Here is an 18195-nt window from a genome sequence, read left to right on the forward strand (position 1 = left end):
AACCTTGGGTTAATTTATAATGACTATTAAGTATACAACTTAGAAGAAATCAGTGTCTTCTCTAATAAAACCTATACATGTTCTCAACTGTGGACTACTTTCATGTAATTCGTAACCATGCCAAAGAAAGCTGATCTCATAAACTAAGTTAACTAAGTAAAACCGTAAAACAAAGAGAAATACCTAGAAAAGTAAGATCTAAGATTCGTGTAGTCTCTGCTTATCACTGCCAAAGAAAAAACTTGATGATTCATCAGGAGGAGATCAAAGTGAACATCCTAGATCTCCAGGTTGCCGTGAAAACTTTGATCCAGTTGTTTAGCATGCGTTTGTCAACGGTGGAGTTGAGTACGTAATCTCGACCACAATTCGCCAAATCCCAGTTCAAACTATGATTTGAGCATCAAACCCTAAGTTTCAATTGGGAGGTGGCCAATTGTGGTGCAGGACGTCACCGTTTCGAAAACGCAGCCGCATCGGATCTTTTTGGCAAAGCAAGGAGGTGGTTGCTAAATCCATTGATGGAGGCCAGGCCTGAAAAGAATAGGGTTTATGTGGAGAGATGTAGATCATATGGTTTTGGTTAAATAGGGAAAACCCGAAATAAACGGTGGTGCGTGACAGCCATATCGAGTGTGGATTCCAAGGACTGGACCCAATTTTCCTCGTCCTTTCTTTTACCTTTACTTTTTACCCAAACTAGTAAATTTGTTTTACTTTTGCTAAAAAGTAAAAACCATTACTTCCATCCTAGGTTACCCAAAAGAGAACACAAAATGTAAGGGTTGTGTGTCACGAAGGCACATTAAAGGGATAGGGGGCTCATCTGATCGACTGATCCACACTGCAACCTTATACAAGAAATGACTCAAATGAGTTTTCAATGGCGTTGATACATTTGATTCACTAATCATGTGATAAAAAAGTAAATTTTAAAATATATACTTTGATAAATAAGTGGACTTAACCCACTTAAAAATATCTTTTGATCTCTTCATTGGCCAGTTGGACAAATTCCAGTTGTATTGTTTAACAGCCAAACTAAGACCCTCTCCTAAGGCCTTTTTTGGTTCATGAAATAGATTTCTTAGGAAAGTTGTTCTTTTGTATTTCCATCGGAAAGAGAAATTAAAATTCCTATTAATGTGTTTGATAACAATAAGGAATGGAATCAGTAACTAATAGTATAACTAAAGAAAATTAGTATTTATTTTTTTATAGAATTATTTTAGCCATACAAATAATGTAATAAATTTTAGAAAAGTGTACTAAATACTAGGAAATGAGAAAGAAAAATAGTTCCTTCAGAGAATGGAAGGATTCATTTTCCTTCCTATTTTCTCCTGCAAAAGAAACCATTTTCCTAACCTTACACTTGCCAAACACAGGAAAGTAAGCATTTTCCCTTCCTCCAGCTTAAAATCCGTGAAACAAACGAGACCTAAGAACTTCTCGCCTAAAGTTAGACAAATACTGTAAGGCATATCTTCTAATGACTACATTACATTCATTACACGTCAAACAGAGGAGTGTACAACCACCAACAAAATTATAGTGATTTCTCTCTTTATTCCATCTATGAAATGCATTTGTTATACAAAAGTGTTAGTAATACAGCATCAACATTATTCCACAGCCTAAAGCATTTTGGTGCAAATACAAAATTCCAAAATCCCCCTCCAATCCAATCGAGATGAGACGATCCTCATTCTTTCTTCAGCTCTTCCATGATCATCCTGGACTGGTTTCCAATACACTCTTCAGATTTCAGTACATTCTGATAGATACAGTGAGCTAACATTCACTACCACAAGTCTCAAGATTGCTTGTGTATTTACAAACCGGATACCGGATTATGGGTCTCAAGATGATTTTCATTTCCTATGAGAACCACATGCCAAAGAGGATCACATGTGTCAGGTGGCTCTATAACAGATTAACAGGTGTTAATTTACCACACAAAAAAGAGTTGATCTATCCAAATCAAGGAGATAGACTCCTGCAGAAGAAAGAAACAGAACTTTAAACTTCTATCGACCACTAAGTTTAGCTATATTAAGAACCAAATCTCAACGTCTAACACAATATTTCACTGACACATCATATAAGCAATCTCGCAATACTTGGGAGGTAGCCAGCATTGTATTTGTTGCAAAGCAGTGACTCAAAACAGGCATATGATGCATAAATTTGCAGGTAATTCAGATACGAACTTGATACCTTGAATGTGACAAAGGATTACAATTAGCCAAGTGCCGACTGACTGGCCTGTCCAGATTCGGTTAGACCCAACTCCATATCATTCGTAGCTGACCAACCAGGTTCATATGCTTCAAGGAAACCAATCTTTGCCTTATTGGGAAGATCATGTGGATGAACAAATGGCACTCCATGTGGCCAACCAATCTCCATTCTTATATTGGCACATGGGCTATCAAGTGTTTGAATGTGACTCTCACAATCCTTCAGGGGACAGAACCTCAGCTTGATACCTTTCTTGTCTGCAATGTCTTGAACCCTTTCCTTTAGAACTCTCTGGGCCTCCAGTCGTAATCTCTTGGAAGGTGGCAGAGGTTTGGATTTCGAATCATTCTTCCTCCTCCTCATCATAGGCTTCATAGACCCTGTACCAGGATTTCACCGATCCAAGGACCTGCTGTTAAAAGCTTCTCACTAAGAGCTACTCACACAAGGAACACAATGAAATTGAACATAAAGAGCAATCATCAGATGGAATGATTTGCTAGAAAACTATACTAGGTTGGAAGATTTCTGACAACAGGACTTCAAAAACTAATGAATACGCACAATAGCTAAACCATATTCTCCTTTTTTTATCTTTCACCGAAACTAAAGTGGCATCAAATGTCAATGATAACAGCATCCGTGTCTTTTCATTCAAACTTCAAAGGAGCACAAAGCCTATCTAACAGAGCTATACTTAATTTAGCACTACACTATCAATTACACAACACCCCTCCTAAGAAATTAGCGGCCAAATTCTGGCTTAAACTATCTATGTAGGTGCGTGCATGTGCTTCTCTTTAAGTAAGAACATAGTATGTAACAATCCAGAACTAAGCAGATTAGACAATCAAGGTAAGCGCTGTAATTAAAAAAAGATACTTCATACATGTGATATTAATTGACAGTACAATAGCAAGACCTTATTGTCAGTTTGTAACCATGGTAAAAGAATTAAATGCAACATACCATCTGGGGTTGCATGGAAATTGAAACTCTGAAGAGTCTGTCGGTTAAAAAGTTGATCGATTGGGTGAGACCTTTGCATAAAGTCATCAACTGGTACCGGAAGCTGGAACTGAGGTTCAACCCCATGACCAGCAGCGCTCATCTCTGAACAGCTGAGACGGGTCATGGATTTAGGCATCAGTTTAAAAGCCAAAGAACATCGCCCAAACAAGTTGTTCTGTATATTAGTGATCTCTGTTCTTTGTACTGCAGGGTTAACATATCCGGCAGTTGCCTGATACAGTGCAAGTCCGGGGTAAACAATAGCTTCTTGAGGACCAAGATCTTCATCTACAAGAACCCAACGACCCTGAAAGTCCTTTATGTGTAGGCCTGGCTTATCTGACTTGACAACAGATATCAAGGTTTTGTCTACTTGATGCTCATGATCAGAAAACATAACTAATTGGTCATCCTCTTGGGTTGCAAAGTTATGGTGTTGTGCTCCTTGAAATGATGGCCTTGCATGACAGCAGACAGACAACACCGAGGAAGATATTTCCCGATTTCTTAATGGAACATTGTCAAGTATTTCAGTAAATGGCGAGCTCCGCAAGTTCAAATAGAAGCTGATCGCATCCAATATGTCCCTAGCTGCCTTCCCGAGCACTGAAAATATATCCGGCAAACCTGCTGGAGGAAATTCCATCATGTTGTTGGGCTCTAAAGGAGTTATTCCAGGTCTGTAATCATATGTTTCTAGCCACAACTGAGGATCTGCATTGTAACCAGAAGTCTTGCACCATTCGCGAGGGTCATTGGAACGTACTATGTCGGGAGCTGGGTATGATGCTCTTTGATGGAAGTAGAGGCGAGCCGAATCTAGCCCGGACCTTAAAAGAGCTCCGTCGCTCACTGAAAATTGAATAATGGCAGCAGAATACTGGGCCAATGACTGTGACAAAGTCGAAACAGATAGTTTGTAAGAGTCTGATGGAAGGCCTTCAGAAGGTACAAGATCAGCTAGCTTCACACGACCGAGAGATGGCAGGCCACTACCTGCCATAAAGTCCTTTGAAATACTCCTTGCCTGATTTTGAACAGAGGTACTATCCAATCAACTGCATAGGTTACAAATTCACATAAGTCATAAAACAAAAACAAACACATGAGAAACAACAACAAGAAGCATCAACAATCATTACTCTATCTTTCTTTCGTTTTTTTCTTAATGGGAGGAATTCCCACACACTAGGAATATCGAAAGATAATTGAGTGCAGTTGTATTGTAAGAACCTAAAACACCATTCGTTTCTTCTTTTAAACAACAAAGCATCGATCTTTATACATGTAAAGATAATCCCAAGCTCAAAAGTCAGAAAATTCAAGTGATATCCAACATGCCTCGGTGAAATCTAAACTTAGCACAAACATAAAAATGTGGTCAAATGTAGAAGTAAATGGAATGCAGATTTCAAAACTACAGCATCATTTGGAGCCTTCCAAGCACTAGAACAGCTTCAATTCTATAGGAATAATATCTAAAAAAGTAGTCTTTCTTGATACATGAAAGTGGAAACCTTGGAAAAATTCATGGGGCAACGTTGACCCTCTCCATTGAGCTTTATCCAATTGTTGCAATGTTGGGTTTGATAAAAGAAATATAATTTACCAGGAAGAAACCCAATAGATGAATTCACAACCATTATGAAACCAAAATTAGCTTCAAATAAGAGTACCCACTAAGTATTTCAATTCCAAAGTGAAAAAAGAGTGGGCAAATTTGTCTCCTTTTATCTACTGTTACATATACAGACATGGTTTAAGAAGATTGAGACATTCGCAATTCTTAAAGGAAGCACAAGGAGAGGGAGAGATAGAGAGAGCTGACCTTGTTGAATGAAATAGTTGCACAAGTACTCTAACCCACATATTGCAATTGAAAGGAGATTAGGGTTTTGCAAAGAGAAGAGAGGTTCTCTGTGTTGATAATGGAAAATGGGGGAGATGGAAATTTTGGATTCACTTCAAAAAGAGAAAGAGTGAGCAAATGCCTTCCCAGCAGCTGGCGGTGGCTGTTTGGTGAAAGTGTCGCACCGTGCATTCGGAAATGCTTCAAGTGCTTTTTTAATTTTAATATTTTTTTTGTTTTGTTTTTTTTTTTCAATCACATTTGTCCAGTGGATCACGAACAATAATAATCATCAGTCTCTTCAATGCAAAAACTTGAAAATGACACGTTTTAATCAACACGCATAGTGACTTGATTGGACGGTTGGTAGTTGGTACGGTCGATCAAACCTAATGGTTTAACTGAAGCCTTCCTGAAGGTCATGAGCATCTCCAATCATATTTCATCTCAATTTTATTATCATTTTCAAAAATACTTTTCCAAGAGAGAAAACACTCGGACAAAAAATTATAAAACGTTGTCAAGCTAAACACATCTAAAAGAAAGTATCATGACTAATAACATAAAATGGGGAGGTGACTTTCTTTTTGTTTTCATAAAGAACGGGCTTGAACTTGCCATTTTACATCTTATATAACAAGAGCACGGAAAAGACATTAGTGAGAGGTGAGGGATTATGATATTCAAACCATGCAAAGGGATAAAAGTCAATTGAATACCACCACTCTATTATATAATCAAAAATTTTCATTTTTGAGTTGTATGTATAATGTTACTTTGCTTGCCAACTACCTGTTGATCGCCATATATCTCTTCACAATGTTAAGGGAGGTTCCACATTCAACTATCCACTTAAATAAGTCATAGAAATATATGAAGGTAGAAGTGGAAGTTTCAGTTGAAATGCCTGGTTAGGCGGCCATTTACAGTTTTACACAAAGTCATTTACTAAGAGTTGGCTGGTTCAACTCAGAGGTTAGTTCAGACTCAAGTTGCTACCAACGAGAAGTCGATAACTAGGCCCAAAGTGAAACCAAAAGTGTGTTTTGTAACTCAACATTCAAATAAGTCATATCAGAGAGAAGCAAGAGGATGACAAGCAGAGAATATTCAACATGAATTATCATTCATTGAGTCCCTACTAGTGTAACAGTGAGTTCATTAGCTGAACATTATGGCCTCATCTGTAGAAACTTCGAGTTCTGTCAGATTCCTTTCACTATGAAAACCAGGTTTCTGATGTTGAGGCAATCACGCACCTCACCACTCAACATCAGAAAAGCAGCTGGCACACTTGGCTTATCTTGTGGTTTTTGTTGCACACATAAAAGACCTACATGAATCGATCACATGACTTCATGTAGAGTGCTGGAGTCTCTACCAATGGATCAAGAAGTTCGATGGATCTGCCTTCTGTGAATCGCTTCCATGCCTGAAAGATCAAAACCTTCAGTTTTACTGAATATATAGAAGAATAGGAATCAAACAGCAATAAATTTCTACTAACTTGACAGTTGATGCTCACATGTCCAAGAAGGTTGAGATTGTGGCCTTGATGAGAGAATCCTCGGTTTCTCTTCCACCAAAACTCCGTAGCTGTGGACATCAGATTTTATTGAGTAGAACACTAGAATCCAATGAATCAAGGATTAGTTTTGTAACAAAAGAAAGTAGAGTACAGCTAGTTATTCTTCGGGGTATGTACTTACTATGTTCCAACAACTTTCTCCGTTCTTGCTTCTGTTTCGTTTTCTGCAAAACTTCTAGCAATGCCAAAATCTGAGATTTTTGGGTTGAAAGTAATATGCCACTGGCTTTGAGATCCCTATGAATTACCCTCAGTCGAGAAACTTGATGAAGATAGAGAAGCCCCCGAGCAATCCCATTGATGATGTCGAAGCGCTTAGGCCAATGTAGTAACATGCTTTTTGATCTATCTGCAAAATTACATGCCAAATAGGACATCCACCAGGCAATTACAAACTGCATCAAGTGGACCAATAAAACCAAATATGATCGAGGTTTCTCAGTGATCAAACCGGAAATAAAGAAGTCCAAGCTTTTGTTGGTCTTGCATTTGTAGATCAGCATCATTTCATCTTGTTGAATGCAGCACCCTAGAGGTATATTGTGACACTAGATTCCTGTGCTGAAGTTTGGCAATGTGCACAACCTCATTTTTGAAATCATTGATTCCTTGCATAGAGTCTCTTGAGAGCCTTTTCACTTCTATTTTTCATCTATCTTTCATTCTTTCAACATACCCTGAAATTCATCAGTTCATGTATATTGTGACTAAAATTTATACTCATATTTAGTTTTCACGGTTCACTTCAGTATGTTGTACAATTATCCATCAGTCCAGATTACAACCAAAACTACATGTACCAAATGGATAAGACTGCCAGCTTTTACCTTAAAGACAGAGCCGGAGTCACCTTCTCCTAGTTTATTGTCCTTTGAGAAGTTATAGGTTGCATTAACAACAGTAGCCAAGTCAAACAATGGTAATTCCAGATTTTCCTTGTGGCTGAGGCTCAGTTTTTCTGCTGAAATGAAGTAAAGGAAGCATGATTTGTTACTTCTTTTCAATAAACTTATATACATAAAATGGTACTGCTCCTTTTTCATTTATACAATCAAATTTAAATAGTTCACTACAAAACTAAACTACTTCGCTAGGAGAATGGAGGGGTCAGAAGAGTACAAACAACTTACCATCCTTCTTCCAAACATAAAAGAGCAGGGCTACACCCAATATCAGCAGCCCTGTAGATAAAACAAGAGTGCTAACTATGATTCTCACTTTCTTCACATTGGATTTAGCAGGTTTAGCATTGATTGTGGTAGACTAGTAGTAGTCTGTGAATGAAATATATCTGAAAGAAGAAATTTGAGTTAAAGACTAAAAAAAAAAAAAAAAAAAAGATTTTGCTAGTTGTATCACAGTCGAACTGTTAGACGGAGCTTCAGCTAATTTGTTCTGTTTTGACTTCATTTTGTGCATATATGATCATTCATAAATACATATATCACCATCAAGTGAATAATTTTAACTTTGTTCTTATTGGAAGTATAGTGTTCTGTTTTCATATTACAAGTTTGTATAAAGTACCAAGACTTGAGGAATCAAGATGAATACATACCTTGCTCTGATGCAGCTGATCTTATATATGTAGATAACTAGATATATCTTGCCCATTTTCAGTGCAATTCCTTATGTCAATCAGATCACTGAACCACAGCAAGCTCCCACTTACTCCTTCCCTGATATTGGAATTTGCATAGGCTATGCAGGAGCAGTTCTTCACACGACTTCTTACATTACTTGAGGTTCGTACTTGTGGTAAATCAGGATTGTTTGGTGCTTGGAAATTTGGTCCCAGTGTACTTCTGGAAAACTATGTCCCCATGATACTGTTAGTTCTTCTAACACACCCATTTGACCAATCCATCATGTCCCAATCTTTTGGAACTTTGGGTACAAATCGTCTCAAGCAACCACATACTGGGGAGTTATCAATATTGCATGGGCCATTTGGACCACAGAGTGCACAATTATCAGAGTTATCAATCTGTGCTGTTAGGTAAACTACCCAACTTTGTGGTGTATCAACCATGTGTAGCGTTGAACAAGCCCTTCTTGAGTTATCACCATCTTAGAAATAACTGAGCTGTTGGCTAGTATGACTTTAAAATATCTAATCATGATAAAAAAAACAAGACTGTGTATAGACTATAGAGGGTTTAGACTCAAATCATGATAAAACAACAAGACTGTGTATAGACTATAGAGGGTTTGGACTCAAATGAGGTGTTCCACTAAATCGGATTCCATTCCATGGACCAGTCCGAAATTTTGTGCCTCAAAATTAGTTTTGGATAACCAGTGGGATCAAGTTGATAGTGTGTAATTCCCCTGAGAAGGATCCTGAGGATTTTTCCATGATGATATATGCCAGTTGAATCCTGTAACTGTGTTCCTGCCAAGCTTCATCCCTGTAGGAATGTGTCACCTGGGTAATCAAAACTTTGCCACCGAAAATTCGCTGCCTCCTTATCACTCCCATCTTTCACAACTGGATTTCCGGAGTTGGAAGGCTAAACCACTGGATTCTGTGCAGTTCTTGATGTGTTGGAGGACCAAACTGTGCTGTTGTTTTGGCTGACAAGGACAAGAATTCCAGGGTGTGTGATCTTAATGAATCAGTGAGGGCCGTGTCTATGTTGGCAACCCACACCACGGTGGTAACTGATATCTTCTTGTACCATATCCCCACATATCGCGTAGCAGAAGAACCGGGACTGAAGAATCCAAGCTCAAAGGTTCCACCAGTTGAACCTATGGTCTCGCCGTCTGCAACGGACTGAAATGTACTCGTATGATCTACTTTGGAAGTTGTAACTGTGATGAGCACTGAAAAGAAGAAAAAGAGATGCAAAAGCACATCATCTTAGAGCCTTCAATGGAATTCTTTATTATAATCATGCATGGGAAATGACTGAATATTGCAGACCTCATTGGTCCTTACAGACACTTCATTACTATATTATTTGAAATACATTATTAATTGTCATTTTCAACATTTTATGAGCTGATCTCTATGAAGTTTCTTTGACTGAAACTCAGATACAGTTTTCAGTCAATGATTTTCTTTTGTTCAACTGCAATGGGATTAAATTAGCAGCACCCTGTCATTTTCTCTGTCTTTGTCTGACTTTTATTAGAAGATAATTGTGGCATTATTTTGGTCAAACTGTGTCTGCAGCTAACAATCTCTATCACATCACCATTCTAACTACAGACTACAGTAGCAGCATTGGCAACTTGACTAGAAACTATACAGGCATTACATGGATATGTCGCTCGATTTCTAATTTAGTTGAGTACTGGTGAGTGTACGTAGTTGGATAGACCAGTGTTGACTGTCTCGCCAAAGAGCCCCGTTCCAATGGTCAGCAGCTGACCATTGGAAAAATTAAAACAAAATGTGCATATGTGAGAACAGTATGTATGAATGTCAATTTATCTACCAGCAGAAAACATGAAAGACCAAGGAAGGAAAAAGATCGAAACACAGGTAGCTTGAAGAGGATATCTTTCCAGTCAGGAGTCTAGCTATGTGCTCCTGCTATCTGTGGGCACAGGTGAGCAACTTTACCTTGTCTGCAGTCTGCTTTCTCCACTGCAGCAGCGGCAGAGCCAGACTTTACATTCCATCCATTAACAGGTAGCCTTCTCGTTTCCCATCAATTCCTCACTCGTATTACTCCTAATTAACTCCTTTATTGTGCTCTTGAACTGCAGTGATTCACCATTATCATTCTCTCTCAAAGCTTCTAATCCCTCTTTCATTCCTTGTAAACCAACAATGCCTGTAATTTCGATTCATTTCAATATGAAGTTATGAACTGAGCAACATTTCAACAGATTCAATAGCCCAGAATATGAAGTCTGGAACAAATCAATTTTGACATATACAAAGTAACTTATCAAACTTACTAAGGCAGAGCAAAGTTGCGCACTGATCCACTATAGTGAAGAGAATCAAGATAGAAATGCAAGTTCACTCACTAGCTATTTCAAATGAGGATTTTCCTTTTACTACTCTGGGGAAGTAGTTCGCCGTCATCTTCTTCTTTCAAGATTGCAAATCCGCTTCCACAGGGTTCACACTGGTCGCGTCGTCTCCTGGTTTTGATGATGATTTCTTCTTTTTCAACTACTTGTTTTGGTTCCATAACTACATCTTCATCAACGGTTGCATCTTCATACAGCAAGGAGACTCCACACCTTTTCACCCTCACAGTGGAGAGGTCAAAGGGATTTTTTTCTATACTGGGGTACTGACCGTTCTCATAAGTATGTTTGTACAAAATGAAGTCAAAAGAGGCCTCGGATGCTTTTACCCCATCCTCCCGATTGATTGCACTTTCTAATCCAAAAGATTTAGGGTAGAAATACCACACGAACACATGATCCGAATTGAGAATATCTGGTAGGCTTATTTGGAGGGTTTCGCACCAATCTTCGTGACCATTGTTAATTTTGAGATGGGTTTCACAACTAAAGGTGTTGGAATATATTGTATCGGGTGGCGTATAGTAGTTGAATGCAAGCACAATGCATAGAGCGTAACCGAGGAAGCCTTGACGAAACCAATGAGGAGGAAGCTTGATATTTATCCGACATCCCTCACTTTGATACCTCATCCACTTTGGAATTTCATTTCCCGGACAAACAATATTAATCCAAAAAGATTTATTGAGGAGACGTGATGCAATTGCAATTCGCATAACTCTAAGCTGTGCATCAGCCATTATGTTACTCCGTGCACTCTGATCCAATTTCAAGCAATTTATAAATGAAAGACCCTCCTCATCCTCAGGCCAGAGTTCTTCAGAATTGTTGACATATTGATCCCTACCTTGTATGGGTGCAGTCCTCATCGAACTTACTCTCTCTAGTGACGTGCAGCCATGTGCATCCAACCCTATTAGAGGCCATGGCAGCTTTGGTAAAGACCGGAGGCTCTTGCAATTCCTCAAGTACATTGTGCGCAGCCCAGCAGGGAGCTCGACAGGCAAAGACTCAAGGCTCTGGCAATTGCTGAAGTCCAGTTTCAACAGCCCAGGAGGGAGCTCGACAGGCAAAGACTCAAGGCTCTTGCAATTGCTGAAGTCCAGTTTCAACAGCCCAGGAGGGAGCTCGACAGGCAAAGACTCAAGGCTCTTGCAATTTCTCAAGTCCAGTTTCAACAGCCCAGGAGGGAGCATGACAGGCAAAGACCAAAGACTCACACAATTTTCCAAGTCCAGCTCCTTCAGCCCAGAAGGTAGCTTGACAGGCAAAGACCCAAGACTATTGCAATTGCACAACTCCAGTCTCTCCAGCCCAGAAGGGAGCTCGACAGGCAAAGACCCAAGTCTCTTGCAATTGCTCAAGTCCAATTTCAACAGCCCAGGAGGGAGCTCGACAGGCAAAGACCCAAGGCTCTCGCAATCGCTCAAGTCCAGGTATTCCAGCCCAGGAGGGAGCTCGACAGGCAAAGACCAAAGACTCTCACAATGTTCCAAGTCCAGCTCCTTCAGCCCAGAAGGTAGCTCGACAGGCAAAGACCCAAGACTCTTGCAATTGCACAACTCCAGTCTCTCTAGCCCAGAAGGGAGCTCGACAGGCAAAGACCTAAGACTCTCACAATTGCTCAAGTACAGTTTCGTCAGCCCATAAGGTAGCTCGATAGGCAAAGACTCAAGAGAGAGGCAGCCATATAGACGAAGAACTCGGAGCGAATTCAGCCTACAAGTGCTGCTTGGAAGATTCTTAAGCTCTTTACATGACCAAAGACCCAATTGATTAAGCTTCTCGAGAGACCAAATTGATGAAGGCAATTTTTCTATTGCAGTACTATGCAAGTCTAAGGTTTCCAGATTGCCTGGCATCTCTGGGAGAATTTTGAGATTGGAGCAGTCACTCAGATCCAAAAGAGTAAGCTTGGCAAGATGTTGAAAAGATGAAGGAAGTTGAACCAAACTTGTACAACCTCTAAGGCTAATGCTCTCAAGATGTGGACTCTCAGAGAGATCTGGAACCTCAGCTAGGTGGTGGGACCAACTAAGAACGATGCGTTTCAAGCTCCCAAGATTGATCTGTAACAAATCAAAGACAATTAATGACAAAGTTATATTTTCCACACCATTATTCGTACACAAGAATTAAATTAAGGGGGGTGTATTGTATTTGGATTTGTGCACACTTTTTTTAAATGACAGACTTTTTGAAAAGTCCACAGACTCTTTAAAAAGTTGATAGACTGTTATGGATTTCTTAAAACCATTGATTTTAGCAACAGACTTTTATTGATTCATGAAAATCTATATACTTTATCATGAATGACTTCTGCAGATTTCCTAGAATGTACAAAATATATATATAAAAAAAAACAAAACAAATACAGCCCAAACACAAAACAAAATAATCACTTGTTGTCTCTTCAATGCACCAGTATCTTCTAATAGAAATTGACTCAAATAAATAATTGTTAGTCTGTCTAGCGAGGTTGTTCTCATTCCTAATCTCCCAATAACATAAATATACAATATAGATCACTTGATGTTTATGGTTAATTACTCTCATCAATTTTGTTTTCGCCGATTAACATATATTGTAGCAATATTGGTCAATGTCTTGATCTATAATCAATCAATTGAAATTCAATTGTTCAACCTTTTTTTGAACCATAATATAAATTCAGGGCACGTTTACTTACTTGGAATGAGAGGGAATGATTACCGAGTAAAACTATTCCTACGTTTACTAACACGTGAAGGAATCAGAATGATTCCAGGTAAAAGTATTCCTGCGTTTACTAACACTTGAAGGAATTAGAATTGGTGTAGGTCCCACCTCCTTATAAGAAATCGATTTCTGAATACTCAAGAATTTAATTACGAAAGGGGGAGATGGGTTTATAAATCAACTCATCCGGAATCAATACCGATTCCTTTCTTCTCCCATTCCAGTTGTCTCCGATTCATGATTATTTTCCATTCCAAGTAAGTAAACGTGCCATCAAATTAATGAGAATAATTAATTAATAAGATAAAATTTAGTATGGTTCAAGGTCTTAGGATTTCATAAATCATTTTTATTGCTATTAGGGTTCGAAGTATCACAATTGAAAAAAAAAAACAAAAAAAAATAATAATAATAAAAAGCAAAAATCACATTCAACAACTACAATGAACATGTTGGGTATCAAAAAATGTTGATATCATAAAAGATTAGAGAAAAGACAAAAAATTAAGAAAGAGAGATGATGAAGGACAAACTTCTTTGTGCGTAGAGAGAAGAACTTTGATAGACCTTTTTTTTTTTTTGAAGAGGAAACTTTGATAGACTTTTTGAAATCTTTGGTCTGGAGGCTGGAAAATTATTGGAGTTTGGTATGTCTATTAACACTACAAAGTCCATGATTATCCATGATTTTCTAATTCCATAAGTATGAATGATATTTTGAATACCTCTGTACTTTTATTCATTTTTAAAAGTCCTAATTGAATACCCCAAGATTTTGGTGGAATTCATGAAGTCTTTAAAAATCCTAATTGAATACCTCAAGACTTTCATGGACTGTTAAAAGTCTATATTGAATACACCCAGACTTTTAAATTCCATAGATTTCTTTAAAGTTCCACTAATTCCATATACAATACACCCCCCTAAGTATTCTCAAAAAAAAAAAAAAAGAATTAAATTAAGCAAACCTGCACGCCTTTATTCCAAAGTTGCTCAAGTCTGCTGTTGGGCATATCAAGCTCAACAAGATTTTCGGATGAAAACCTCGATGGCAGAGATGTCAAAGGATAGGAATCCCACCTCAGATATTTAAGGGCCTCAGGGAGAAACTCGAAACCTGGAGGAAGGTGCACTTTGTTGACACCCCTGGTGTATAAATCTAGTAATCTTAGATAAGGCATCTTTTCGAAGGATGCAGCATTCACGTAGAAATCTGTAATGAGATCCATGTTCATGACTATGCACTCAATGTGTTCAGTACCCTGAAAATCAATGGCAAAATATAAATAAGCATACAGTAGAGAACAAAAATTACTTTACTAAAAACTACATTGCCATCCATCCAACTTTTATAGAAAATTAGATTTTGCTTGGTCCTTTCTTTTTCAATAGTGCATTCGGCTCTTACCGTATTATTTTTCAGTACATGACGAACTTCATTAGCAAGCCACAATCTACTGCGTTTTCCAGGATCTTTAACACATTCATCACGAACAATTTCCCAACCCATTTCTTGTATCAAATCATGCATCTCAACAAGTCTTGAATCTTCATCCACAGATATGAGAGCCATATCAATGAGAAGTCTTACTCCCGCATTCGCAGAAAAACCACAGGCATATAAAATTCTTTTTGCCTCATCAATATGCTTTCCTTTGTGACAACAGGCAATATCGAGAAATATCTCCTTCTCATTTTCTCTTAATCCATCATAACTGAATCTCAATACCTTCTGGATATCTTCGTCCGGAAATTTTTTCAATTTATCTAATTCACCTTCCCAGTCTTCTTTGCTCTTGCAATGATGGAATACTCCAGCCAAGATTTTAAGAGCCAGTGGATTGCCTCCAGCATAATCTACCACCTCTTTTACAAAAGTTGTACAATCATCTGGGGGAGAGATATTTCTAAAAGCTCTCGAATAAAAGAGCTCAAGAGCTTCATCAACGTCTAATTTCTTAACCTCATATATCTCATCACCATTCCTAAATATGCGTTTATTTCTGGTCGTTACAAGGATTCTACTTCCAGGGCCAAACAGATTGAAATCGCCTCCAGCTAAAAATTCTAATTGGGAAAACTCACTCACATCGTCAAGAACAATGAGAGCCTTTGTACGGCGAAGCCTATCTCTCATAAAAGCTGATCCGATAGAGGGGGTGTATATGCATATATTTTCATCCTTTAGTAAAGTACGAAAAAGTTCATTTCGCAAATCATATGGTAGTCCATGTTTCGTCTCTGAGGCTTTTTCCCTAACATATTTAATAAAGCAGCAAGCTTCGAATTGAAAAGAGAGACGGTGAAATACAACATCAGCAATGGTGGTCTTACCGATACCACCCATACCCCAAATGCCTACAATCTGGACATCCGGTGAGTTGAGGCATAATAACTCAACAAGTTGAATTATGTGTTTGTCCATTCCAACCCGGCCCTCCAAACCACCTGCGTTTTGCGGTTTGCAATCCAATTTCGCCAAAATGTCATTGACCACCCACTTAACTAATTCAGACTCGGGCCTGCCATATACAAATGAAAGACAAAGTAGTTAGTTAGTGATGGAGTAACAATCATAGCCATAATAGAAGTCAGAAATGGACCCATGAGTTAATGACTGAGTTACCTAATTGTTTGGGAATCAAACCCAGATATATTGGCTGCTGTTTTCAAAGCCTTTCTCCACCTGAGCACCTTGTCCATCGGGTCCTTGAAACGTTTCTCATGTTCAACAAATGCATCTGCATAACTCCCCAATTGTTTGCGTACGTCTGATGGATCTACGCCGTAGAAGATGGGTATAACAGACTGTTTATCTCTGCATTCGAGTATGTGCACAAGTTCATCCAAGCACCACGTAGAAGAAGCATAGTTTTTGGAGAAAATGATAACCGAAAGCTTCGATTCACTGATTGCTTCGAGAAGGGCAGGTGCGATTTCATCTCCTCTCTCCAGTTTGTAATCTATGTAAGTTTGGATTTTTTTCTGACGTAAAGCCTCATAAAGATGGCTGGTAAAAGTATTCCGGGTGTCCTCGCCTCTGAAACTAAGAAATACATCATACCTCTCCCGAGGGATGATATCAGAGCGAGAAGAAGCAGCAGCCATATTGTAGCCTGAAGATCAACAAGTCAAAAGAAGCAAACCTTTCCGATGAATATAAAGATTCAGAATGCAAAACAGATAAGTAATTGAACAGCAAGACTAGTGTTCTTAGCAGTTGTACTAACCTGGTTAGAACTTGGACGAGTAAATATATCAATAGACACTTCCCAATCAGTTTTTCAGCTCTCTTTCCGCCCCCAGCAAAATAAACTTCTATTCTTCCCCAGAATGAACGAACACTAATAAGAAACGATGCACATATTTTCCAGGAAAGTAGTCAGAAGTAAAAAGCTAGCACAGAGGAAATTTCCCAGCACTTTCGGTGAAATATCTTTCAATCATTCAAAATGTAGACGATTCAGAGGGCACCATTATTGCTTTCTATTAATATGCTATTAATGCTGCCATTAATATGCTATTAATGCAGCTATTGATGTAGCTATTAATATGTTATTAATGTTGCTTTTGATGTAACTAGCTTTAGGAAAAGTGTGGGGATAAGAGAACATGTGCAGCTGCATGCATCCTCATATATATGTGTAACCTTTGTACATTGAATATACAATTAGAAACTCTCCTTTAATCATTTCCACATGGTATCAGAGCAGGGCCAATTTCCTGTCTGATTCTTTCTTCTGTATTGTGTCTGAAAATGTCTGGAGAAGATAGCTCCATTTCTTCTTCCTCTACACCAAAAAGTTATGAAAGTGATTCAAACCCGAATCAACGTTTGTGTTCAGTTTTACTCAATGAGTTCAACTATATATCTTGGTCAAGAGCGATCACTCTTGCTCTTGGTGGAAGATCCAAGCTCGGCTACATTAATGGTGACATTCAAATCCCACCACCTCTATCCACTGATTATGAAGCATGGCTCAGCAAAGATCAGCTAGTCATGTCATGGCTCTTAAATTCTATGGAGCCATCTGTTGCTGTGATCTTTAACTATTCTGAGTCTTCTCAGCATATATGGAAATCTGTGAAAGAAATGTATGGCAACCAAAATAATTGTGCCAGAGTTTTTCAACTTCAGAGAGACATCACCAGTCTCAAGCAAGGAGCAACCTCCTTTGTTCATCATCTTGGCATCATGAAAAACATGTGGAATGAGGTAAATATCTATAGGCCTCACACCACAGATGCAGTTATTCTACAAAAAAGGGCTGAAGAAGATAAAGTGTTCCAGCTCCTAGCCAGTTTAGGACCTGAGTATGAAGATCTTCGTAGCCATGCATGACTCCTGAACTACCAACCTTGACCAGCATCTGCTCTACCATTCAGCGTGAAGAGACTCGGAGAAAAGTCATGAATGAAGACTTAAAGACATCTGTCTCTGAAGCTAGAGTTTTTTCAAGTGATCATAAGCCAGCTGAGAAGAAACCTTACAGAGGTAAACGCCCCGATCTTCACTGTACTTACTGTGATCATCCTGGGCATCTCAGAGAGAGGTGCTGGATACTGCATCCAGAACTCAAACCCAAGTTTGATAAGCAAGCCAGAGATACCAGGTTCTTTCCAAAAAATCATGGTCACAAAGCAAATCATGTTGCTTCTGCCACTGAGGGATTACTAAACTTCACTGCAAATCCAGCTGCACTGATAAATGAATTTGCAGCCTATATCAAATTGAAGCAAGGAAATGAACAAGAGGCTGTTACTGAAGACTCAACAGCCTTACTTGGAAAAT

At 38.6% G+C, this 18195-nt stretch overlaps 3 protein-coding genes across 6 annotated transcripts; all 3 read right to left on the reverse strand.

Moving 5' to 3' along the window:
* Positions 1 to 1275: 1275 nt before the first annotated feature.
* On the reverse strand, positions 1276 to 5215 carry LOC133728570 (uncharacterized). Of its 4 annotated transcripts, none has more exons than XM_062155975.1 (4): positions 5084 to 5215; positions 3214 to 4313; positions 2221 to 2624; positions 1276 to 1741 (listed from the first exon to the last, which is right to left on the reverse strand). In XM_062155975.1, the coding sequence occupies exons 2-3, from the start codon at positions 4256 to 4258 to the stop codon at positions 2245 to 2247; spliced, it is 1425 nt and encodes a 474-aa protein (XP_062011959.1). In that variant the 5' UTR covers positions 4259 to 4313; positions 5084 to 5215; the 3' UTR covers positions 1276 to 1741; positions 2221 to 2244. The 4 variants fall into 4 exon arrangements, with proteins under 4 accessions (XP_062011959.1, XP_062011957.1, XP_062011958.1 ...); XM_062155973.1 differs by having other exon boundaries at positions 1276 to 1881; XM_062155974.1 differs by having other exon boundaries at positions 1276 to 1926.
* Positions 5216 to 6224: 1009 nt separating this feature from the next.
* Positions 6225 to 7222, reverse strand: LOC133728572 (G-type lectin S-receptor-like serine/threonine-protein kinase At4g27290). Its single transcript, XM_062155981.1, has 4 exons — positions 7144 to 7222; positions 6814 to 7041; positions 6630 to 6700; positions 6225 to 6536 (listed from the first exon to the last, which is right to left on the reverse strand). The coding sequence occupies exons 1-4, from the start codon at positions 7196 to 7198 to the stop codon at positions 6438 to 6440; spliced, it is 453 nt and encodes a 150-aa protein (XP_062011965.1). The 5' UTR covers positions 7199 to 7222; the 3' UTR covers positions 6225 to 6437.
* Positions 7223 to 9177: 1955 nt separating this feature from the next.
* On the reverse strand, positions 9178 to 16694 carry LOC133731071 (TMV resistance protein N-like). Its single transcript, XM_062158535.1, has 7 exons — positions 16030 to 16694; positions 14812 to 15925; positions 14372 to 14665; positions 12546 to 12754; positions 10714 to 12404; positions 10334 to 10480; positions 9178 to 9521 (listed from the first exon to the last, which is right to left on the reverse strand). The coding sequence occupies exons 1-7, from the start codon at positions 16509 to 16511 to the stop codon at positions 9178 to 9180; spliced, it is 4281 nt and encodes a 1426-aa protein (XP_062014519.1). The 5' UTR covers positions 16512 to 16694.
* Positions 16695 to 18195: the final 1501 nt, after the last annotated feature.

Source organism: Rosa rugosa, chromosome 2 (assembly GCF_958449725.1).
Source record: "Rosa rugosa chromosome 2, drRosRugo1.1, whole genome shotgun sequence".
Classification (NCBI taxonomy): Eukaryota; Viridiplantae; Streptophyta; class Magnoliopsida; order Rosales; family Rosaceae; genus Rosa; species Rosa rugosa.